This window comes from Suncus etruscus, chromosome 5 (genome assembly GCF_024139225.1).
Source record: "Suncus etruscus isolate mSunEtr1 chromosome 5, mSunEtr1.pri.cur, whole genome shotgun sequence".
NCBI classification, from domain to species: domain Eukaryota; kingdom Metazoa; phylum Chordata; class Mammalia; order Eulipotyphla; family Soricidae; genus Suncus; species Suncus etruscus.
In genome coordinates, this window is record NC_064852.1 from 57,843,432 (window position 1) to 57,864,959 (window position 21,528).

A 21,528-nucleotide genomic window follows, 5' to 3' on the forward strand; every position below is an offset into this window, starting at 1 on the left:
AGACAGAGGTAGAAAAATATTTTTAAAAAATGAGTTCTAAGAATGATTCTTATTAAAAACAACATATGTTAGCCAAAGTGCAATGTATAAATATACTACAATGTAATTTCAAAGAACTGTAAAATGCATATTCTATCTTTTTGGAAAGGGGACACACCTGACGATCCTCAGGGCTTACTTCTGATTCTATACTCAGAGATCACTATTGGCAGGATTCTGGTATCATACGAGGTGATGGGTTTTGGTATCATATGCAGTGATTGAAACAGGAAAGGCTATTTGCAAGGCAAGCAACCTATTCTCAGTACTATCAATCTGGCCTTCTTTTATCTTATCTTTTGCGGGGGGGGGGGGGGGGGGGGGGGGGCACATCTAGTGTTGCTCAGGCTTTACTCCTGACTCTGCTCCGAAATTACTCCTGGTAGGCTTGAAGGACCCTATGGAATGCCTGAAACCAACCCAGGTCAGCCATGTGCAAGGCACATGTACTATTGCTGTAGCCCATCCTCTCCTATTTTTTATTGAAAAAATAACCAAGATAATATTTCCTGGAACATCTAATTTTTTTTTTTTTTTGGTTTTTCAGCCACACCTGGTGATTATGGCTATGCACTCAGAAATCGCTTCTGGCTTGCAGGACACCATATGGGATGCCAGGGGATTGAACCATAGTCTGTCCTAGGCTAGTGTGCGTAAGGCAGACAGACGCCTTACTGCTTGTGCCACTGCTCCAGCCCCTGAAACATTTTTTTTTAACAGGCAGATGCATAGGTTTACATGTATCTTCATGCTCATCTACATTCAACAAAAATCACTCAACTTACAACATATTTGCATTTTCCCTTTCAACTATTTTTCTACTCTTAGATATTACCATTTAAAATGACAACCTGCTCCTAAAACAGATCAAATTCGATCAGAATAAATTTTCCTAAAAGCTTTCTATTATTAATGTGTGTTGGATTTCCAGCTTAAACTACTGGTAAACAGTTTTTCTTTTACTTTATACTATTTTAGGAGAGAAAAAAAAGCTTTCAAGCAGTACTCAAGAGACCCCAAGTGCATATCTTATAATATTTGTCCTAACTATGTGGGTCTGACTATTCAGTGCTCTGGCCCAGGGATATGGTACTGCTGAGACCCGGTAGTGTTGGGAGCTACCAGAATCACATACATTAGTGCTGGCAAATAGATTCGGGGTCTCTATGCATGCCAGGTATGCATTTTAACACTTTAAATTATCTCCCCAACTCCTAAAAGATTTTCAAATTATAAAAAAGTTTTCAATTATAAAAATTCATAAAGATTTTTGAAATTATAAAATTAATGTGTATATATGTTTATATATAAATGACAGAAGAGTTATACCAACAAATTTATAACCTTTCCACCTCAATATTATTACGTACAACCTTCCATCTAATCTCTATATTTATAACAGATATGAATATATACACATATGACATGAATATAAACATATCTAACACATGAGAATATAAACATGTAAGATAAACTCTTGTTATTTCTCTTTTTAGCACTTTTAATAAGTATTATGTTGCACAATAATTCATAGGTTACACATTGGCAATCAGCAATCTAGACATAGCATGGAAAATATTTTGTAAAACATTAGAAAAACTTAATGCAAAAACCTGTAAGATTTGCATCTACATGACTACTAAATAATATAATTGATGCTATACAGCCTTTCAATGTAATTGGTCATTTCCATTTCCTTTACCTATGCCTTTCCATGTTATAGCCCTCACTCCTACAAGGATTTATGCTTACATCTATAATTAGTAAACTATTTTTGCATTTAACATTATACCATAATGTTATTAATTAAAATTACATTGAAAATCTGGGAGACAGCTCTAGTATACATGTAAGAGTTACAACATGTAACATGTAAGAGTTACAAAATTCAATCCCTGGTATACTACATAGCCTCTTAGTACCACTGGAAGAGGTTCTGGAGGTCTTAGAGCATTGCCCACCCAAGCAGGGTTCCATTAGGCCCACCTACACTTCTGGGACTGGTCTTCCACCCCACTGCACCCTATAAAAAAAAAAGATAAAAATAATGAAAATAAAGCTGGAGAGACAGTATGGAGGTAGGGCATTTGCCTTGCATGCAGATGAACTTTGTTTTGAATCCCAGCATCGCATATGCTTCCCTGAACCTGCCAGGAGCAATTTCTGAGTAACCCAGGAGTAACCCCTGAGTGCTGCCAGGTGTGACCCAAAAACCAAAATAAATAAATAAATAAATAAATAAATAAATAAAAATAAAATAATGAAAATAATAAAACAATAGATTCCACTTGGTTATACCTGAGAATGCCAAATTATAATGGTTTAAAAACTCAGAGTTTATATATTTTTTCATTTATAGTGAGTCTAGAAATGAGCAGAAAAACTGAATATTCATGTCTTCAAACATACTGATGTACAATAGGTACATGAAAAGATGTTTGACATCTTTTTTTTTTTTTGGTTTTTGGGCCATACCCGGAGCAAACGAGTTACTTATGGCTCTGACTCATAAATTGCTACTGGCTGGCTCAGGGGACCAAATGGGATCGAATCTGGGTCATCCAGGGTTGTAAGACAAATTCCCTATTGCTGTGCTATCATTCTGTACTTCCCCACATCTTTTATTGTTAGTGAAATGCAATTGAAAACAAGAATGTGGTAATATCTCACACCAAAGAAAATGGCTATTATTCAAAAGTAAGTGACAACAAATGTGGAAGATATGGAGATGAGAACCCTATTCAATGCTGATGCAAATGTAAATTGGTACTAATCATTATAGAAAGTACTAGGGAGAGATTTGCCAAAAGTTAAAAATCAGAAATCTATAAAAGACATTTATCCTACTTCTGAGTATTCACTTAAAATAATTAAAATAGAGAGATAGCACAGCTGTGGGGCTTTTGCCTTGCTTGCGGCTGAACTGGGAGGGACTAGTTTGATTTCCATTCCCTGCAACCCATTTGGGCCCCCAGCCTGCCGAGGGCGATTTCTGAGTGCAGGGCAGGAGTAACTAAGCCCTAAGTGCAGCTGGGTGTGGCCCAAAAATACCAGTCAATCAATCAAGTTTAAAAAAAAAATACTAATTTGAAGAAACAAATGTATAATTGAGAGCAGCATTAATTATAATATTAAGAATTGAAAACAATTCAAGTATCACTGGCTTATGAATGGATAACATTCACAGTATACATTTATGCAATGGCACACTTCAGTTATTTAAGATAAAACTTCGATATTTGCAAAACATGAAAGGCTTAGGAGGTTTGTGCTCAGTGAAATAACTAGGAGAAAGACAAACTCCATATGATTTTATTTTTAAGTGGTATTTTTTTTAAGAAAGGAAACAAACACATGAACAAAATAAAACAAATTAAACTTTTGTACTAAAGGCCAATTAGTGGTAGCCAGAAATGAAGGTGTAATGGGAAGAGAGGATGCATCAATTGGAAGAAGTGACAGATACATAACAAAAGCTAGCATTGGGATTTTAGTAGAGAACTAATGCAGTAGTATAAAAACCTGTTGATTTCCAATGATTCAGACTTTCAATATTTGAAACTCAATACTACAATGTAATATTACTTTAATGTTAATACTCATAAATTAACCACACAGCCATACTACATGTGAATTATATTAAACTTTTTTTAGGAGATATGTATTTATTTTGGGGATTTTGGGCCACACCTGGCGATGTTGGGGGGTGGGGAAATGACAGATTACACCTAGTTCTGCACTCAGGAATTAATTCTGGTGGTGTTTGGAAGAACTTATGGGAAGCCAGAGATTGAATCCTGGTTGGCTGCATTCAAGGCCTTACCTGCTGTACTATTTACTTAGTACTATGTACTATGTAAGTACTATGTACTTACCTGCATTCAAGTGCCTTACCTGCTGTACTATCTCATAGCTCCTAAAAACTTGTTTTTGGGTACCAGAAAAAAAAAATCCAGGCATTTTATTACTTATGAAGTATATAAAATAAACTGATAAACTAAAAAATGTTTTATATTAATAAAGCTTGACTGATTTATGAAATTCAGGGAGATTTTAAGATCTAATAGCATTTGAAAGGTAACTTTTAAAACAAGTAATTAAATCTCATAGTAACTGGTAATTGGCATATCGATCAAATTAAACACTGCTTCTGGAGCTACAATCAGAGAATCTTTAGGAGTCAGAAAAGGAAGACAGGTTTGTGCATGAGCTACAAAAAGCATGCTTTTCATGAATAAGGCTTGGGTTCAGTCCCTGGCACACACAAAAACAAACACCAAAACGAATAGAAACCTGCTTTGTTTGTTTGTTTGCTTTTGCTTTTTGGGCCACACCCAGTGACACTCAGGGGTTATTCCTGGCTCTGAGCTCAGAAATCGCTCCTGGTTTGGGAGACCAAATGGGACACCAGGGGATTGAACCGGTGGTCCCTCCTAGGTTAGCATGTGCAAGGCAAACGCCCTACTGCTTGTGCCACTGCTCTGGCCCCAGAAACTTGAGTTTTATTTTGAATTGTTTCTTAGTTTATGTTAGTTTCCTAACATATCAGGAAAATCAAGTGATTTTTCAAACTCGTGTGTGTGTGTGTGTGTGTGTGTGTGTGTGTGTTTTGGTGTTTTTTTTGGGGGGGGGGGAGGGGACAGGGTTACTCCTGGCTCTCAGCTCAGAAATTACTTCTGGCAGGCTCATGGGACTATATGGAATGAACTGGGTAGGCCACATGCAAGGCAAGCCTCTACCCACTATCCCTCTGGCCCCTGAAATTCAATTTGTTTTCAAACTCTCTAGGCTTCTGTATCATTTAGGATTATTAAATTTGATGTAATTGAAATGACTTACTAGTAATTTTAACAAAGGGGACTTAATGGAAGGATATTCTAAGGTTCACAGATATCTGAAATGATGGCCATTAAGCAGGGAAACTAATAAAAATCAAGCAATCTGTTCTAGATGCAAAGGAAAACAGGGTACTTTTAGGGGACTATGAATGTACGGCAGTCAAATAATCCCCACTCATCTATCTGTTTTCCTTTCTCTATCTAAAGACTTCTACATCTGACATCCTCTACTTTTTTTGCAGAAGGGTGAGCAGAAAGAATGAAAAGGGTGGTCAGAAATATTCCATTCGTATGTGTATCTGAGGTTCTGTAGAGTTAAGAAAGGCATTGCCACAAACAGTACAGAGGCTGACCAACTTTGTGTGCAGTAAGCAGGAAGAAGAAGTAGAAAGGTCGTTTGTGAACAAATTAGTAGACAAATTATGAGGAACAAGTACAATGATATTTCTAACAAGACGCTTCCAAATGCTTCGTTGTCTTCTTTTCCTTCTTCCTTTTTTGCCCACACCCAGTAGTGCTCAGGGCTTATTCCTGGCAGACTCAGGGGACCATATGGGGAGCCTGGGATCAAACTAGGATAGGCTGTGTGCATGGAAAATGTCTTACCACTGTACTATCACTATAGCTTCTAAATGCTTCTTCTATTCACAAATCTTATAGACAAAGGACAATCTTAACTATGTGGAAGGGACCATGATGTTTCCTCATGCTTATGAGACAATAATATATAATACCTATATGAGCTTTATATTTGAATAAAACAATCAGTTTAAGCAAATTCTCAAATAAGACACTGAAAATAGATGGTTCATAGGTCAAATAGATTGCTGACAATTAGTTTTTAGTAGATAAAGAGAATTTCATCATCTCTTGAAAAAGATTCTTAGTGAGAACTATAGGATGACAATACTTACTAGTAATATTTTTCCACTGTTCTCTGTGTTTTTCACTGTAATATTCTCATCATGCCTCTTATTTTTTGTTTGTTTGTTTTCGGTCACACCGGGCAGCACTCAAGGGTTCCTCCTGGTTCTACACTGAGAAATCGCTCCTGGCAGGCCTGGGAGCTCATATGGGATGCCGTGATTCGAACCACCGTTCTTCTGCATGCAAAGCAAACACCCTACCTCCATGCTATCTCTCTGATCCCTCATCACGTCTCTCTTCACTTATAGTGTCACATAAACTGCCTCGAACAGGGGACATTCCAGTTTCTGATCCTTGAAGCCAGTGTATATGGACAGTCATCATCTTGGGGTCCACCAAAGTGGGTGCCACTGAACAATCTGTTAAATTGTCTAATCTCTGGCATTTCCTCTGCACATCTCTGATCCCCCCTGGTTGCTCTCTTTTTTCTCTATCTATCCCTGGACTCAGTGTACATGGGCAACCCAAGTCCACTCCCTGGGAAGTATCAACAATATTAAAGCAAGGGTTTAAATCTCTGTAATGACTTCCAAGATGCTTTTAGACTAAAATTTTAGACTTTTAGGGACATTTATATCCTTGTACTACTTGACTCTTCTTCACCTTTCGGGCTCCACCTCCCATTCCATCTTATCTAGCTCACTGCACTTTGACCACTTGTCTCCTTTTAGTTTGTGCAAGCCAAGCTCTTTCAACTTAAAGCTCCTCACATTTCTTGTTCCCTATTCCCATTCCTTGTCACCTTTCCCCTCATCTCCTACTATGCTTGATGTCTTCAGTTTTAAATGGAACTTTACCAAAGAGGTCTTTCTTTCCCATCTTCTACTTCTCATTTTTCTCTCACTTTGCTCCTCATAAACTCCTGAACTTTGCTTTTCATTGTTCTTAATAAAATCCCCTCACTCAACTGTAAGCGCTCTCTTTCATTCTGTTTGTTTTTTAGTTTTTGGGCCACACCAGGCGATGCTCAAGGTTTACTTCTGGTAGTGACTGGGACCACATGGGATGCCTAGGATCAAACCAAGGAAAGCCACTTGCAAGACTGCTGAGATCTTAACTGTCAGGGACTATATTGGTTTTAGCATAGAGTAGGGGAAGAACACTCTGTCAAGTGAATGGAAAGCTTATATAATTTCATGTGTATTCCTCCTGGAATGAGTATGAAATTCTCTCTTTAAGAAAACGTTTTTAATTTCAGCCTCATTAGGCAGATCCGCCATGATTTATCCAAAGATAAACTCTACACCCATCATGTGGGAACTTGATAGAAATGCAAATGACCAGATTTCAATGCACTTTCCTTGAATTGAACATTTCAGGTGTGTGGTCCAACCAAACCCATGGCATACTAGTACTCATAGCCTAGTAGTAGAACTGCTTGAGGGGTGTCGGCCGGGATGATCATTCATTCGGAAGCCTAGTGGTGCAATCCATTGAGTTTGAAGTCGTAGGCGCCAGCCTACCTTCCAGGTGGGCCGACGAGCTATATATATATAAACTTGGCTCTGTGTCAGTCAGTCAGCCAGCATGCATGTAGTAGTCCTGTCCAGAACCCCTGCACAAAAGCAGAAAGAAGAGCGGCGGTGCACAAAAGCCTTTGTTCTTCCATCTGCTCACCTCCGACTAAGCTAGCTGGCTTCAGAAAAGCCTTTCCCTTCAACTCCTCCGAAACAGAAAGCTCCGTGCGGGGCTTTTCAACATTTTCTTTCATTCCATCAGGTCCTTTATTTATTTTTTTTCCCAGGAGGGAGGCCTGGATCTCGAGACAGCGGGCTTCCTTCTGCCCCTCACACCAGAATGCGAATCCTTGAACCGATGAGCCGTGCGTGGGGGGCAACTTCCGAAGCCGGAGCCTCCCAGTCGCCGTCTTCCTCCTCTCCATCCATCCCACCCAACCTGGCGCGGTGGAGCTCGCTCGCAGAAACCACCCAGTCAGTCAGTCAGTCTCCCGTCAGGAACGGGAAAGACAGGCCCGCGCGCGGGGGGTGCGCCGTGGTGCGCATGCTCCGCCCGTACGGAACCGGAAGCGCGAGCTCAGGCGGCCGCCTGGGCCTGGCCTGCCGGGGCGTCGGCTTGGCGGCCATCTTGGCTCTGCCCCGAGAGCGAGGCGGCGAGAGGGGGTAGAAGTTGTCGGGTGGGGGCCCGAGAGAGAGAGAGAGAGGAGGAGGGGAGAGCGCGAGCCAGAGGGGTGGAGGCCGCGGCGGGGCAGGGCGGGGACTGCCTCTGCCTGCCTGCCTGCTGCCTGCCTGACCGGGTTGCGGAAGTGGTCGGGCTGCTGCTGATTGAGCCTCGCTCGCCGCCTTGTCGGCTGCGGACGGAGAGCGGAGCGGAGCGGGGAGGATCGGGGAGGAGAGGAGGACAGGACAGGACAGAGACGGCCCGGCCGGCCGCGCCAGGTCTGGTCTGATCTGATCGCCTCTTCCCGCGTCCTCCCCTCTCGACTCTCTCTGGCCGCGACGGGCGACGGAGCAGACGGCGGCAGCAGTGGCAGCAGCGGGCGAGGAGGAGGAAGATGGCGGGACGGCTGCCGGCCTGTGTGGTGGACTGTGGCACGGGGTAAGACGGCGGTGGGGGGAAACTGAGGCGGAGAGGACAATGGAGAGGCAGGGCAGCGGCGGCGGGATGAATGGGCCGCGGAGGCTCCGGAGGCGAGGGCGAGGGCGAGGGTGGGGCCCCGCCCGCCCGGCTCCCCGCGGGCCTCCTTGACCCTCGCGGGGAGCCTTTTGCCCCCAATGGGCTCCCGTCCCCGCGGGGGGCTCCCCACACCCCGGATCCGGCCTGGGCAGCGTCGCCCCGGGGAGATCTGGTGTTAAGTGTGGGGCGATGATGGGCCCAGCCCGGCGCTGCCGGCTTCCCCCTCCTCCTCTCTCTGCCCTGCCCGCCGGCTTGATCGCCGGGTCCTAGGGAGTTTTTTTGGGGTGCAAGGGAACCCTGATCTGATGATGAGGATGATGGTAAGTACGTGGGGGATGAGCAAGGAGGAGCCCCGGCTTGTGGCTTGTGCATTTTTTTTTTTTAAATTTGCAAGATCGGGCTGTGACACGGCTGTGTGGGTGTGGGTAGGGGAAGGCCAGCCAAGACGGGGACTCGCAAAATGGGAAGCGAGATCGGGGCTCGCCTTTCTTCGCCGCCCACCCTCCTCTGCTGCCTCTGCCTTCGGACTGGCCCCCCCCGGGCTGTGCCAGCTCGCCCCTGCGCGTGGATCTGTGCCTGCAACGCATGTGCGCGCCCGTGGGCAGCCGCTGGGAACCTGGACCCCGAGCCGAGCCTCCCGGCTGCATTTTATTGTATTTCATCGTATTTTTGGCGTGTGCCAAGTGTCCCGAGTGTGCCTGACTTCTTCTGCCTTCCCCGAGTAAGTTCCCCCCACACCCCGCTCCACCCCACCCCCAGTGAGCACGCGCGCTGCTGCCTTCGCCGCCGCCGCCGCTGCTGCAACTTCCTTGGTTTTGTCAAAGCCGCTTCCTGCTCTCGGCCCCTTTCGAGCCTTATAAGGTAGTTTTTTCGTTTCCAACCTGCCCCGCATCTTCGGCGAACTTTCAAAACCCGGCCGAGGGCTAAGGGCAGCCGCTGCACCCCACCCACCCCCGGGAGGGGGACTCGGCCTCCCGTGATGGCGCTCCCCCTCGCCCCCCAAGGGTCCTCGGGATGTTCGTCTTCGCAAGCCCATCTTCCCTCCTGGAAGCATTCCCTGGGGGAAATGAGCCGGGAGGTTCAACTTCTTCATTCTTGGACTTTTGTCTTGAAACTAGAGGAACCTTTTTATTTTTATTTTTTTAAGGGGAAGGGGTTATATAGGGATGTGTTTGATTTTCGACCACTTGGTGGTCCTCAGCGATGGGCAGTGTGATTGAATTAAAATATGAACCATTCGCTTTAGAAGTGGCCCTTGTGCATTCGCCAGGCTGTTTCAGAGACTTGCAGCACACTTAAAGAAAAAAAGAAAAAGAAGATAGGCAGCATTTTAATGGAGAATGACTGTTGAGCGTTTAAATATTTGAAAGATTTTTTTTGAATTACATCCCCGAAATACTCAGTTAAGGAGGGCTGGGAGAAATTGACTTCCTCAGCCTATTCTCCACCTTTGTGATTCAGCAAACCTGTTACTTAATCGATAACATGCCTGGCATTTCTATTTACTCTGTAAAATTTCTCCAATGTCCATAAACTTTATGCTAGTGATACGGTTGCTAAAATCTCAACTATGCACCCGGAAAAGGAGCTGACTTACTCATACATTCCCCTGGGAAGCACCAGCCTAGTTTAGCCTTGATATGTATATATATTTGATGGACGGTTTATAGTTCTTAATAGAGTGCCATTTTCCTGAATTAGGGTCAGTTGTGTTCAGGGTCATTTTTCAGATTGGCTAAAGGAGGAAGAAAAAAATTTAAAAGCATTCTTTTTTATTTTCTTAAATGCTTTTCTTTATAAAAGGACTGTGATTTACAGACTTTTTTTTATAGTTGGATTTTAAACATAATGCTCCAGCATTGATCCCAACACTAATGTTAGCTTCCCCAGAGCTCCCAAATATGGGTTGGGGGCACCCCTGACCATCACCTTAACAGGTACCTTAACAGGTGACTGTAGTTTAGATCTCACATTTTCAGTGTTGTTGACTCTGCTGTTTGGATTAGTTAGCTATATTAGTTAACTCTTACATTACTGATGTACCGAAGGTCTTTGACCTGTACTCTCTGACACTTCCCTCTGAGAAGAAATTTTCAAGTGAATTTTGTTGAAGAAAAATCACTGCTACATAATTTTGTTTTAGGAATTGCTTGATAATAAGTGTAGATAATTGTTACCCTAATAAAAATATGGCAAGCTATTAAGGATAATTTTTTCCTTAGTTTTTTCTTTAGAATTTTGATTATTTCTGTATGAGAGTAATGCTAATTGAGGTTTAACAGTTCTAACTGACCTCATCTGATAGGACATTCTTAAATTAAAAGCACTTGTGGAGTGAACAGGAGTATAAGACAGAAACTCAATCATTGTTTAGTATATTTCTCTTTAAATATTGCAATTATTATTACATCTTTATATTACGTTTCCTCTCAAGTTAACAGACTACAGATTAGAACTTGAATGAAACTAATCGGGATTTTCTATTTCTCTATCACCTTTTATCATTTGTCACAATTTGAAATTCTGAAATTCCACCTTTAGAGATCTGTTTATTTTGGTGTTCATTTTTTTTAACCTTTTGCCTTTATTGCAACTCTGGGAAAATTGAACCTTTAACTTTATTAATGCACATAGTAAGATAGTTCACTAAGCTAGAAGGCAAGCATCTCTGAAATTTAACCCTAATAGAGTATTTTATCTTGAAGAATATATTGGTTCTGGGATGCAAACTTGAGTGCCCATCATGCAAGTGTTCATTTGTGCTTTGAAGAATGCATTTATGGGCCAGAGAAAATGTTTATGGGCTGGAGAGACAAAGTGAACTAATTGTAACTTGATATGACTCTTCCTTAAAAGAAAAGAGAATTCATTTAAAATCTCTTTGGTTTCTAATACCTATTGGTATAAAGACATATATGTGAACAATTGTAGTAAGAATCAGGTCATTCATTCCGTTTTGTTATATAGGTTAGGCAAGCAGTGACTGAAAAGTGTTCATTTATGAAATTTGGTCTTATATCGAAAAACTTAAAGATTTCTTTCTCCTTCCTTCCTTCCTTCCTTCCTTCCTTCCTTCCTTCCTTCCTTCCTTCCTTCCTTCCTTCCTTCCTTCCTTCCTTCCTTCCTTCCTTCCTTCCTTCCTTCCTCTCCTTCCCTTCCCCCTTCCTTTGTCCCCCTCCCTTCCTTCCCCTTCCCTTTATTCCCCCTCCCTTTCTTTCCCCTCCCTTCCTTCCCCCTCCCTTCCTTCCTCCCGCCCTCCCTCCCTCCCTCCCTCCTTCCCTCCCTCCCTCCTTCCCTTCTCCCTCCTTCCCTTCCTCCCTCCTTCCCTTCCTTCCTTCCTTCCTTCCTTCCTTCCTTCCTTCCTTCCTTCCTTCCTTCCTTCCTTCCTTCCTTCCTTCCTTCCTTCCTTCCTTCCTTCCTTCTTTCCTTCCTTCCTTCTTCCCTTCCTCCCTCCCTTCCTTCCTTCCTCCTTCCTTTCTTCCCTCCCTCCCCCTTCTTTCCTTCCCTCCTTCCCTCCCTTCCTTTTTTCCCTTCCCTCCTTCCCTCTTTTGCCAAAATAGGAGCTCAGGGTTGAGTTCCCCCGATCCTGCACAGTTCCCCAAGCACTGTTAGCACTTTTTAGAATTATACTTTGAAAATTTTTGTTGTTGTTAGTAAAGTTAAATTTACTGTATTTTTTTAGAGTTATTCTACTTAAACTTGTAATTTAATCAGAGATGGTTTATTGAGCAAGCCTTTTTTGACTTCGGATGATAAGGGAATTTTTTTGGATATGTGAATTTCTAGACATTTTCTAAATTTAATCTCTAGGAAAAATTTATTATAGTCATTATCAGGAAATAGGAACAGCTAGCACTTATCAATACAGGTGACAGATTTTTTTATTAAATATTTTCTAATTTTTAATTTATTTTTTACAGCAACTTGAAATTTTATAGGCTTGGACATTTTATTTTAGAGATATTGAAGTATTTGCCCATGGTATTGACTATAGCATATAAGTGGTAGTACCACTATCTTTGAATCATTAGGTATCAAGTATTTTTCGCATAGGTAGAAAATAAATATTGTTAATTCAAAGTTTCCAGCATACTTAGCATCTGGATATGTATTTGTGGAACTAAAATCAAATGTATAATACACTTTTCTTAAAAAAAAAATTTAGGGGCCAGAGAGATAGCACAGCGGCATTTGCCTTGCAAGCAGCTGACCCAGGACCTAAGGTGGTTGGTTCGAATCCAGGCATCCCATATGGTCCCCCGTGTCTGCCAGGAGCTATTTCTGAGCAGATAGCCAGGAGTAACCCCTGAATTCTGCCAGGTGAGGCCCAAACCCCTCCCCCCAATACCAAAAAAAAAAACAAAAAAACCTTTAAAGGGCCCAGAGAGATATCATGTAGGTAAGGCATTTGCCTTGCATGCAGAAGGATGCTGGTTCGCATCCCGGCATCCCATATGGTTCCCTGAGCCTGCTAGGAGTGATTTCTTGATTTCTGAGTGTAGAGCTAGGAGTAACCTCTGAGCACCAAAAAAAAAAAACCTTTAAATGACGGGCTAACGCCATTAATGTAGAGTGGTAGAAGATAGCATGTAATCAAATATTGAGGTAACTACTTTATTGATAGTGAAGGATTGTTGTGGTCAGTTGTCAAACATTTTATTGAAGATCAGATCTGATCTCTCTTTCCAAGTATTTGGATGGAGGCAGAGAAAGGTAAAGCCAGTATAGCAGAAAGGGGGAGAATAGCTACTTCTTGGGTTTTGTCCCCTTACCTTTTGAATGAGACTGGATTATGTAACATGAAAAGGAACTATTTATTGAACATTTACTGTGTGCCAGATAGTCATTATATATCACTGGTTTTGATTCAGCTTGAATTTAATTTCTAGAAAAAATTAAAAATTCTCCCTTTAGAGGAGTACACATTGGACTTACGGCTTTCAGAATATTTATATTTGTAGGATGAAACGCAGTAGGATCAGATGTAAAAGTATTTGATATGAAGTTTTTAGACTTGGTAGAGTAGATCTACATACAGTCTTTATTGAATGAATGCGTGCTGGAATTAACAAACAAAACTACTCAGAAATACCTAAACCCAGTGACTCAGAATCTCAAATTTCCTAGACGATTAAAAACAATTTTTTGTTATTGGGTCACACTCAGAGGTGCTCAGGGTTTATTCCCAGCTTTGTGCTCAGAAATGGCTTCTGGCAGCCTCAGGGAACCATATGGGATGCAGGAAATTGAACCACTGTCTATCCTGGGTTGGCCTTGTGCAAGTCCAAAGCCCTGTGGCTGTGCTATCTCTCCAGCCCCTCCTAGATATTTTCAAGCAACTATCTTAGCATCAGCTTTGCAGAAATTCTAAAATAGCCTATTGACATTTAGGAATGGAACAAATGAGAGAAATATAAGAAATCTTGATTAACTCAAGTTTATATCTGCTGGTATTTATACTATTTTCTGTTATTTATGGTTAGCAAGGTTTTTTTTAAGGTCAAGGTTTACCACTTAGCAGCTTTTATGACCTTGTACTCCTCAAACTCTGTATATTTTATTTTCTTTGTTGGTTATTTGAAGATTATAACATCTAAGTTTGTTTTGTGATAACTGAAAATATTTTGAAGGGTTTTGTATTTAATGTGAACTTAATATATCATAATTATTCCAATTCACAGCCTTTTTTTTTTTTTTTTTTTTTTCTCGTCTTTGGGTCACCTTTGACAGCGCTCAGGGGCTACTCCTGGCTCCAGCTCAGAAATAGCTCCTGGCAGGCTTGGGAGACCATATGGGATACCAGGATTTGAACCACCATCCTGCATGCAAGGCCAATTCCCCACCTCCATGCCATCTCTTCCGCCCCCAATTCACAGCTTTTTAATTGAAGTTTATAAGCAGCCATAGAATGCTGCTCAGCCAAACTGCTTTTGCTGTTTTGAGAAGATGATAGTGGATTGTAAATAGGCACCAATGAAAATTTTAGGATTGTGCAAGCTTGTATGAGACAAGGGAGTTGTTAAGTTGGGAGTTGTTATTGATCTATAATTGGAAGTGTCCTAGAGGAAATTAAAGGTATAGAAAGCTTTGGGAGTGAAGGTGAAGATTTGGCAATTATTTTTATACTTTATAATTGAAGCTACACAGAATTAAACTGAAAACAAAAGGATTGAATATTAGTATTCCTTTAAAAATGTTATTTCAAGGGACCAGAGTTATGGTGCAAGGGGTAAGGCTAGTCTAGGACAGGCCGCTTGTTCTGTCCTCTGCGTCCCATATGGTCCCCCAAGCCAGGAGCAATTTCTGAGCGCATAGCCAGGAGTAACCCCTGAGCATCACCTGGTGTGGCCCCACAAAAAAAAAAACAACAAAAAAAATGTTTTTCAAATACCTGATTTGACCTCTTGAACATCACGTTGAGAATTAATGGGCACAGGTAGTAAAATTATGAGTTTAGCTCTGCTGACATCATCTTTTTTTGTTTTAATGTTTCAGTGGTACTTGGAAGGGGTGGGAGGATGCATTCTTCTAGTATACTTGGAGTACTATCCTAGAAGTGATATTTGGTGCTTGAGACAGAATTTGAGCCTTCTAAATGGGAAGCATTCACTACAGCCACTTAATCTATAATCCCTGAACCTCAGTGCACCTTTAAAGAGGCACAATCCTAGGAGAGTTCATCTGAAGGTGTAGTGTTTAAAATTTCCACCACTGTGTACTTCCATGTCCAGCATGCTCCTCTCTGCACTTTCCCCTCATATGGAAGTAGCTAAATGTTCTGTTAGGGGTAGAAATGTGAAGTTGTTCAAATGTAGCTTTAAGTAGTCTAGTTCTTGAAACAAAATTCCACTTAAAGACTTTTTGATGTTTACCTATAGTTCTGATACAACTGATTAGTGTAATAGCCACTAGCATGAAGAATCAAGAGCAAGACAATCATAATAATACAATATATACATTTACATTTCATAGGTTATCAAGCACTTAAATTCAGTTTGAGTTATTAATATTAACAATAGTAGGTTTTTTGGTTTTTTTTTTTTTTTTTTGGTTTTTGGGCCACATCTGGCGGTGCTCAGGGGTTACTCCTGGCTGTCTGCTCAGAAATAGCTCCTGGCAGGCACGGGGGACCATATGGGACACCTGGGACACCGGGAGTCGAACCAACCACCTTTGGTCCTGGATCGGCTGCTTGCAAGGCAAATGCCACTGTGCTATCTCTCCGGGCCCAATAGTAGGTATTATTAGACTAATTTTAAAATTGGTTCCTCAAAATAGTATAATTTATTATGGCATGTGCTAGTTGATTTATAGCTTTATATTGGCTTTTACTTTATGAAACAAAAAATATATCCTCATATGACAAATACAGAGAAGACTAGTATCTTTATTTTTCAGATGATCATTTTCTGTAATTTTTTTTTTTTTTTTTTTTTTTTTTGTATTGGGACCTCATTTTTTTGTTTCTAGAGGTTATTTCTGATTCCAGCACTGAGAGATTTCTCTTGGAGGGACTTTAGGGGGCCATATGAAATGCTGGAGTTTGAACTCAGGTTGCCTCTCTGCGACCTGAGTTACTGGCTGCACTGTTGCTCTGATTCCATTTTGTGGAGTTTCAATAAATTTTGTTTGGTTGGCTTTTTGTTTTGGGGTCATAGGCTGAAGTGCTCAAGGGTTACTCCTGGTTCTGAGCTCCTGGTGATAGTGGGGGAACATCCCAGGGATAAAACCTGGGACAGTAGCATACAAGGCAAGCACCCTACCTATTGCACTATTTTTCTAGCCCCTGGAATGTTAATAATTTTCTTTCAGAATTGTTTTCAAAATGTTCCTAAGGCTGGGGAAATAACTCTAGTAAGGCCTTGAGTTATTAAATTTGCTATGGGGCTTAGAACCCCTAACACCACAGGGCTGTGGTCTTTATGAAATAAACCCAAAGCAAACTAAAATCTAAAGGGGCCTAGAATGTAACTTAGCTTAGAGCACTTGCCTTGCATGCCCTGTGTTGGATTCTCTTCACAATTAGAACACCCCCCCTAAACACACACCTACCCTCATACTCCCTCCCCCTACAAGCAAGCTACTAATTTAAAATAGGTTTTTTCCATAGTCTTTGCAATTTGCAATCAGGAATGGAACAACCTTAACTTGTAATTATTCTTTTCCCCCATTCTACTATTACTTTTATTCCTGCCTTCAGCACATAAACTTTAGAATATTTTTTTCATTGTTTTTGATGCTTGACATTCTGGTGTAAAAGACTTCTTGCCTATTGTGAAAATACAGTACTCTCTCTCTCTCTCTCTCTCTCTCTATATATATATATATATATATATATATAAATATATATATATATTTTTTTTTTTTTTTGGTTTTTGGCCAACATCCGGCGATGCTCAGGGGTTACTCCTGGCTGTCTGCTCAGAAATAGCTCCTGGCAGGCTTGGGGGACCATATGGGACACCGGGATTCGAACCAACCACCTTTGGTCCTGGATTGGCTGCTTGCAAGGCAAACGCTGCTGTACTATCTCTCCCGGCCCTACTCAATATTTTTTATAAGAATATTTTCATTTACAATGTTGTGAATGAAGGGAGTTGCAAGGAGGATGTCTTAAAAGGGGATTTTGAAGGTTTTGAAACTAAAAATATAAACTAATATTGAAACTAAAAATATAACTAATATAAAATAATATAAAAATATAACTAATATAAACTAATATTGAAACTAAAAATATAAACTTAATATTGGTTTATGATAAAGTACAAGTGCTTACATGGTGTTATTATAGTGTTTGCTTACATGCTGTTTTAGAACTTAGTATAATAAAGTGAGTGCTTTTTCTGTTTTAAGCATTTTTTGAGGAGGGCACACCCGGTGACACTGAGGGGTTACTCCTGGCTATTTGCTCAGAAATCGCTCCTGGCTTGGGGGACCATATGGGACGCCAAGGGATCTAAATGTGGTCCGGAGGATTTAAATGCAGTCCGTCCTAGGTTAGCGCGTGCAAGGAAGGTGCCACCACTTTGGCCCCTGTTTTAAGCATTTTAAAAATCCAATTATTTTGTGATTTCAAAAATGACTATTTTTGAAACTTTAAAACCTTTTCTTTTTTAAACATATATAAAAGGCCATGTGTTATATAGTTTATATAGTTGATCATAGTACATTTTTTTGTTAAGTGGGAGTGAAATTATTAAGAAAATAAGAAGAAAGTATTGCAATAAGAACATTTGTGAAAATTATTATATCTTGCATTGAGGTCATTAAGTCATTGCCAGAAAGCTTAGTAATCTCTTTTTGCTAAGTGATCATTTTGTGACTTTTTTTTTGTTTCTAACCATTAGGTGGCTTCAGATACATATCTGTGTCTAATTGGTATGTTCCTATTGGGATGACAATATTAAAAAATGGGATTGTCGTACAGTTCAGAAATTCTAAGCCCTATTGGATTTGTCACATGGCCACATTAAAAACAAATGGAGTTGTTGCACTGTCTAGAAATTTCAAGCCCTAATTGCTGATATTGCAATTTTTGCTTTGAGAAGGTGAGGGTGGAGGTAGGTGGGTTGTGGGGAAGGGTGCCCACACTCACTCCAAAACACTCCCAAAAAGTCCTGTTAACGTCATCCTAAATACCAGTATACCTGTAGTTTTGGTCAGATTGGTCTCTGGAGAGTCATAGAGAAATGTTGAGGCAGGGCCATTGGCAAAGTGGAGATAGTGAGTGATGGGTGCAGTAGTGTGGCTTAAGCAGTACAGGAACTAGGTTCACCCTTTTGTTCTGAGATTGTCAATTTTCAGCTGTGTGGTCAGTGTACTCCCATAAGTTTTCACAGCTTGGTTGATATCTCTTTTGAGAACAGTCTATGCAGGGGTCCACAAACTATGTGGCCTGCCAAGGATCTGGCCTCCTGGGTTTTTTTTTTTTCATCTCCCCACTGCTCCCTGTCTTGATTGTAAACTGACTTGTCCTGGGCTGTACAGTGCATATGTGTGGAATGTGTGGCTGCACTATTCAACTCCCCTCCTCTCTCTGAACTCCTTAACTTTAGTTGTTCTCTATTTTAAATGTTGTATTTATTTCCATTTTTTTTTCTTCAAAATAAGATACATGCATAGGAATTTGTTATAGTTTTTTTTTTTAACTATAGTTGGTCTCCAGTGGTTTTAGGCACAGTAAACTGGTCACCTGTTTAAAAAATTTAAGGACCCCTGGCTATGGAGTTGGCTGAGTAGATTAAATAAATTGAATAGACAAATAAACTGCATTTGTTTATTTACGATGCATTTTTAGTGAATTATGGGTGGACCTTTTGATTCAAATAGATTTCTGGAGCGGAAAAAAAGTAAGAAATAGTTAGCCACCTTTTTTTTTTTTTTTTTTGCTTGTTTGTTTTGGGGCCACACTCAGTGTTGCTCAGCAGTTACTCTTGGCACTAATCAAAAATTAACTCCTAGCGGTACTCAGGGCATCATGTGGGATGTCAGGGATCTAACCCAGCTAGCTGCCATGCAACGCAAACACCCTACCCACTGTACTATCACTTTGGCCCCAGATAATCCACTTTTTATTAATGAAACAGAACATTTCTAGAGTTGAGAAATGCCTTTTTTTTTTTTTTTTTTTTTTTTGGTTTTCAAGTCATACCCGGCAGCACTCAGGGGTTACTCCTAGCTCTATGCTCAGAAATTGCTCCTGGCAGGCTTGGGGACCATATGGGATGCCTGGATTCGAACTGACACTCTTCTGCATGCAAGGCAAATGCCTTATCTCCATGCTATCTCTCCAGCCCCTCAAGAGTATTCTTAGTCTTTAAAATTGATAGCACTATCAGTTTTCTCATAAATTTGCTTAGGATTCACATTTTGTGTTATATAGTTATTGAAATTTTTTTCTTAGTGACAGATTAATTTTGATTGAGATCTAGTGCTGAGATCAGGTATTTTTCTTGTAATGTAAAAATACTTTCTGAAACTATAATTTTGTACTTCCTACGGTAGCTTATTTTTCTATGAAGTCAGATAAAATTGAGGGCCTTGACTTGATTTGATGCATGAGAAACATTAACAACATTTTATTTTTGTTTTTGTAGGGTGAGTCTAACAAGCAGTGCTTGGGTTTCAAGGGACCACTCTTGATGATTCTTGGTTAATGGAACCAGTGATTCAGTTCCAAGAGGGCCAGAGGTTGTGCTGCTCAGGTCCTACAGGGCAGTGTGCAGGATTATGTGAGATTACCCCATTGATGTTGGACTATCTTTAGGACTCTATCTGGATAGCTCTGAGGTTCACTATATAGCTTTTTAGTTTTTTTTTTTTTACCCCTCCTCCCCCTTTTACCTAAACTCCTTACTGCAGTGCTTCTCAATTATTTTCTGTCATGCCCCCCTAGGAAGAAGAAAACATTTTTTGCAGCCCCCGCGCGACTGTAAATAGTATCTTTATTAAAAAAAAAACTTTAACCTTCAAAACAAAAATATATAAAATAACTTGAGCTGATTTTTTTAATCAGAGGTGATGTCTGGATTACTGGCTACAATGAGCACGTTTTGCAATGCATAGCTTTTCGAAGCTGGGTTTGAAGCAGGACACAGCAACTCTCAGCTCCAGAGACATACAGAGACATAAACATGGGGCTTACCTTGTTTTGACAGTGGGGGGCGTGCCCCACATTTGAGAACCACTGAGCTAGAGTTAGCTGTGTGCAAAGCTAGTATCTTAGCCCCACTGAACTGTCTTCAATAACAAAATTTTTATTAGCCATTCGAATATTGAACAGGCATGTATTTATTTGACACGATACAACTAACAAATTGCTGGTTAATTCAAGACAGCACAATTAATGAAATGATACTTAAAGGTAGCTAAATGAAGCCAAATGTATTTCTGCAATGTGAAAATAAATAGCTGACACATTAAAATTATTCTTAGTAATTGCATAGCACAAAGAAAAGAAAAAGTCAAACTTAGACTCTAGGGCTAGTTCTTGGTCAAAAAGTTCTTAGTCATAGAACTTGTTATAAATGTGTAAGGACTGGGAAATCTTCACACACTGCAGTGGAATCTTGCAACAACTGCAGATACTCCTTTCCTCCTCCACAGCAACAATAACAATCAAAGCATAAGACCTTAATACAAAATTGTACAAAATGTTTTGAGTCAGACTCAGAGGACTGAGTTTGAAAACAATATGTAAATTAAGGGAAATTCCTGTTACTTCTGTTCCAATAGAATCAAAGACATTGGACATTGTTTCTAGATGGTGTGTGTTTGTGTGTGTGTGTGTGTGTGTGTGTGTGAGTGTGTGTGTGAGAAATTTGGGCGTCATTCAGAGATAATTAGGGCTACTCCTTGCTTTGTGCTCAGGTGTCACTCCTGACGCTGCTTGAGAGACCATATGCATTGTTGGGAATTGAACTCAGGTCTGCCTCTTGCTAGGAAACCACTTTACTCACTATATATATCCTGTCTCTCTGGCCACTTGTTTCTAGGCTTTTTTTTTTAAACTTTATTGATTGGTTGGTTGGTTGGTTGGTTTTGGGGACACACCAGTGGCGTTCAGGGTTTGCTCTGGCTCTGCACTCAGAAATCTGACTGGGGACTATATGGGACGCCAGGAATAGAACCAGGTCCATCCCAGGTCAGATGCATGCAAAGTAAACACCTACTGCCATGCTATATCTCTGGCCTGTTTCTAGGGTTTTTGATGTATTTGAATAAATGTTATGTAAAAACATGAAGTTTTACTAAAGGCTTGCATATTTCTTACCTCTGACATGCTAGTGAATTCTATCACTGCTCCCAAATTATTTAAAAAAGATTTATTTTAAAACATTTCTTAGAAAATAAAAAGAGGGACCCAGCCTGATGTACTCTGGCCCCTAGTTGAGAATTTGTGTTGCTTCCAAAATTTTGTTGGAGTATAAAATTAAATAATTATTTTTCTCTTTAACTTTTATTCTTAGTAACAGCAGGGTAAAAATATTCCTCTTGTGTGTTGTATGAAATTATAGAATTTTTTTTGTGCCACACCCAATGAATTTCAGAGGTTGCTCCTGGCTTGGGGGAACATATGGGACACCGAGGA

At 40.6% G+C, this 21,528-nt stretch overlaps 1 protein-coding gene across 1 annotated transcript in view; it reads left to right on the forward strand.

Annotated features, from left to right (window-relative positions):
- Nucleotides 1-8,273: 8,273 nt before the first annotated feature.
- The window catches only part of ACTR3 (actin related protein 3), a 60,518-nt gene continuing 47,263 nt past the window's right edge, over nt 8,274-21,528 (forward strand). Inside the window, exon 1 of the mRNA XM_049773576.1 lies at nt 8,274-8,360. Within this exon, the coding sequence (XP_049629533.1) occupies nt 8,317-8,360 (44 nt within the window). The 5' untranslated portion in view covers nt 8,274-8,316. The remainder of the gene's footprint in view (nt 8,361-21,528) is intronic.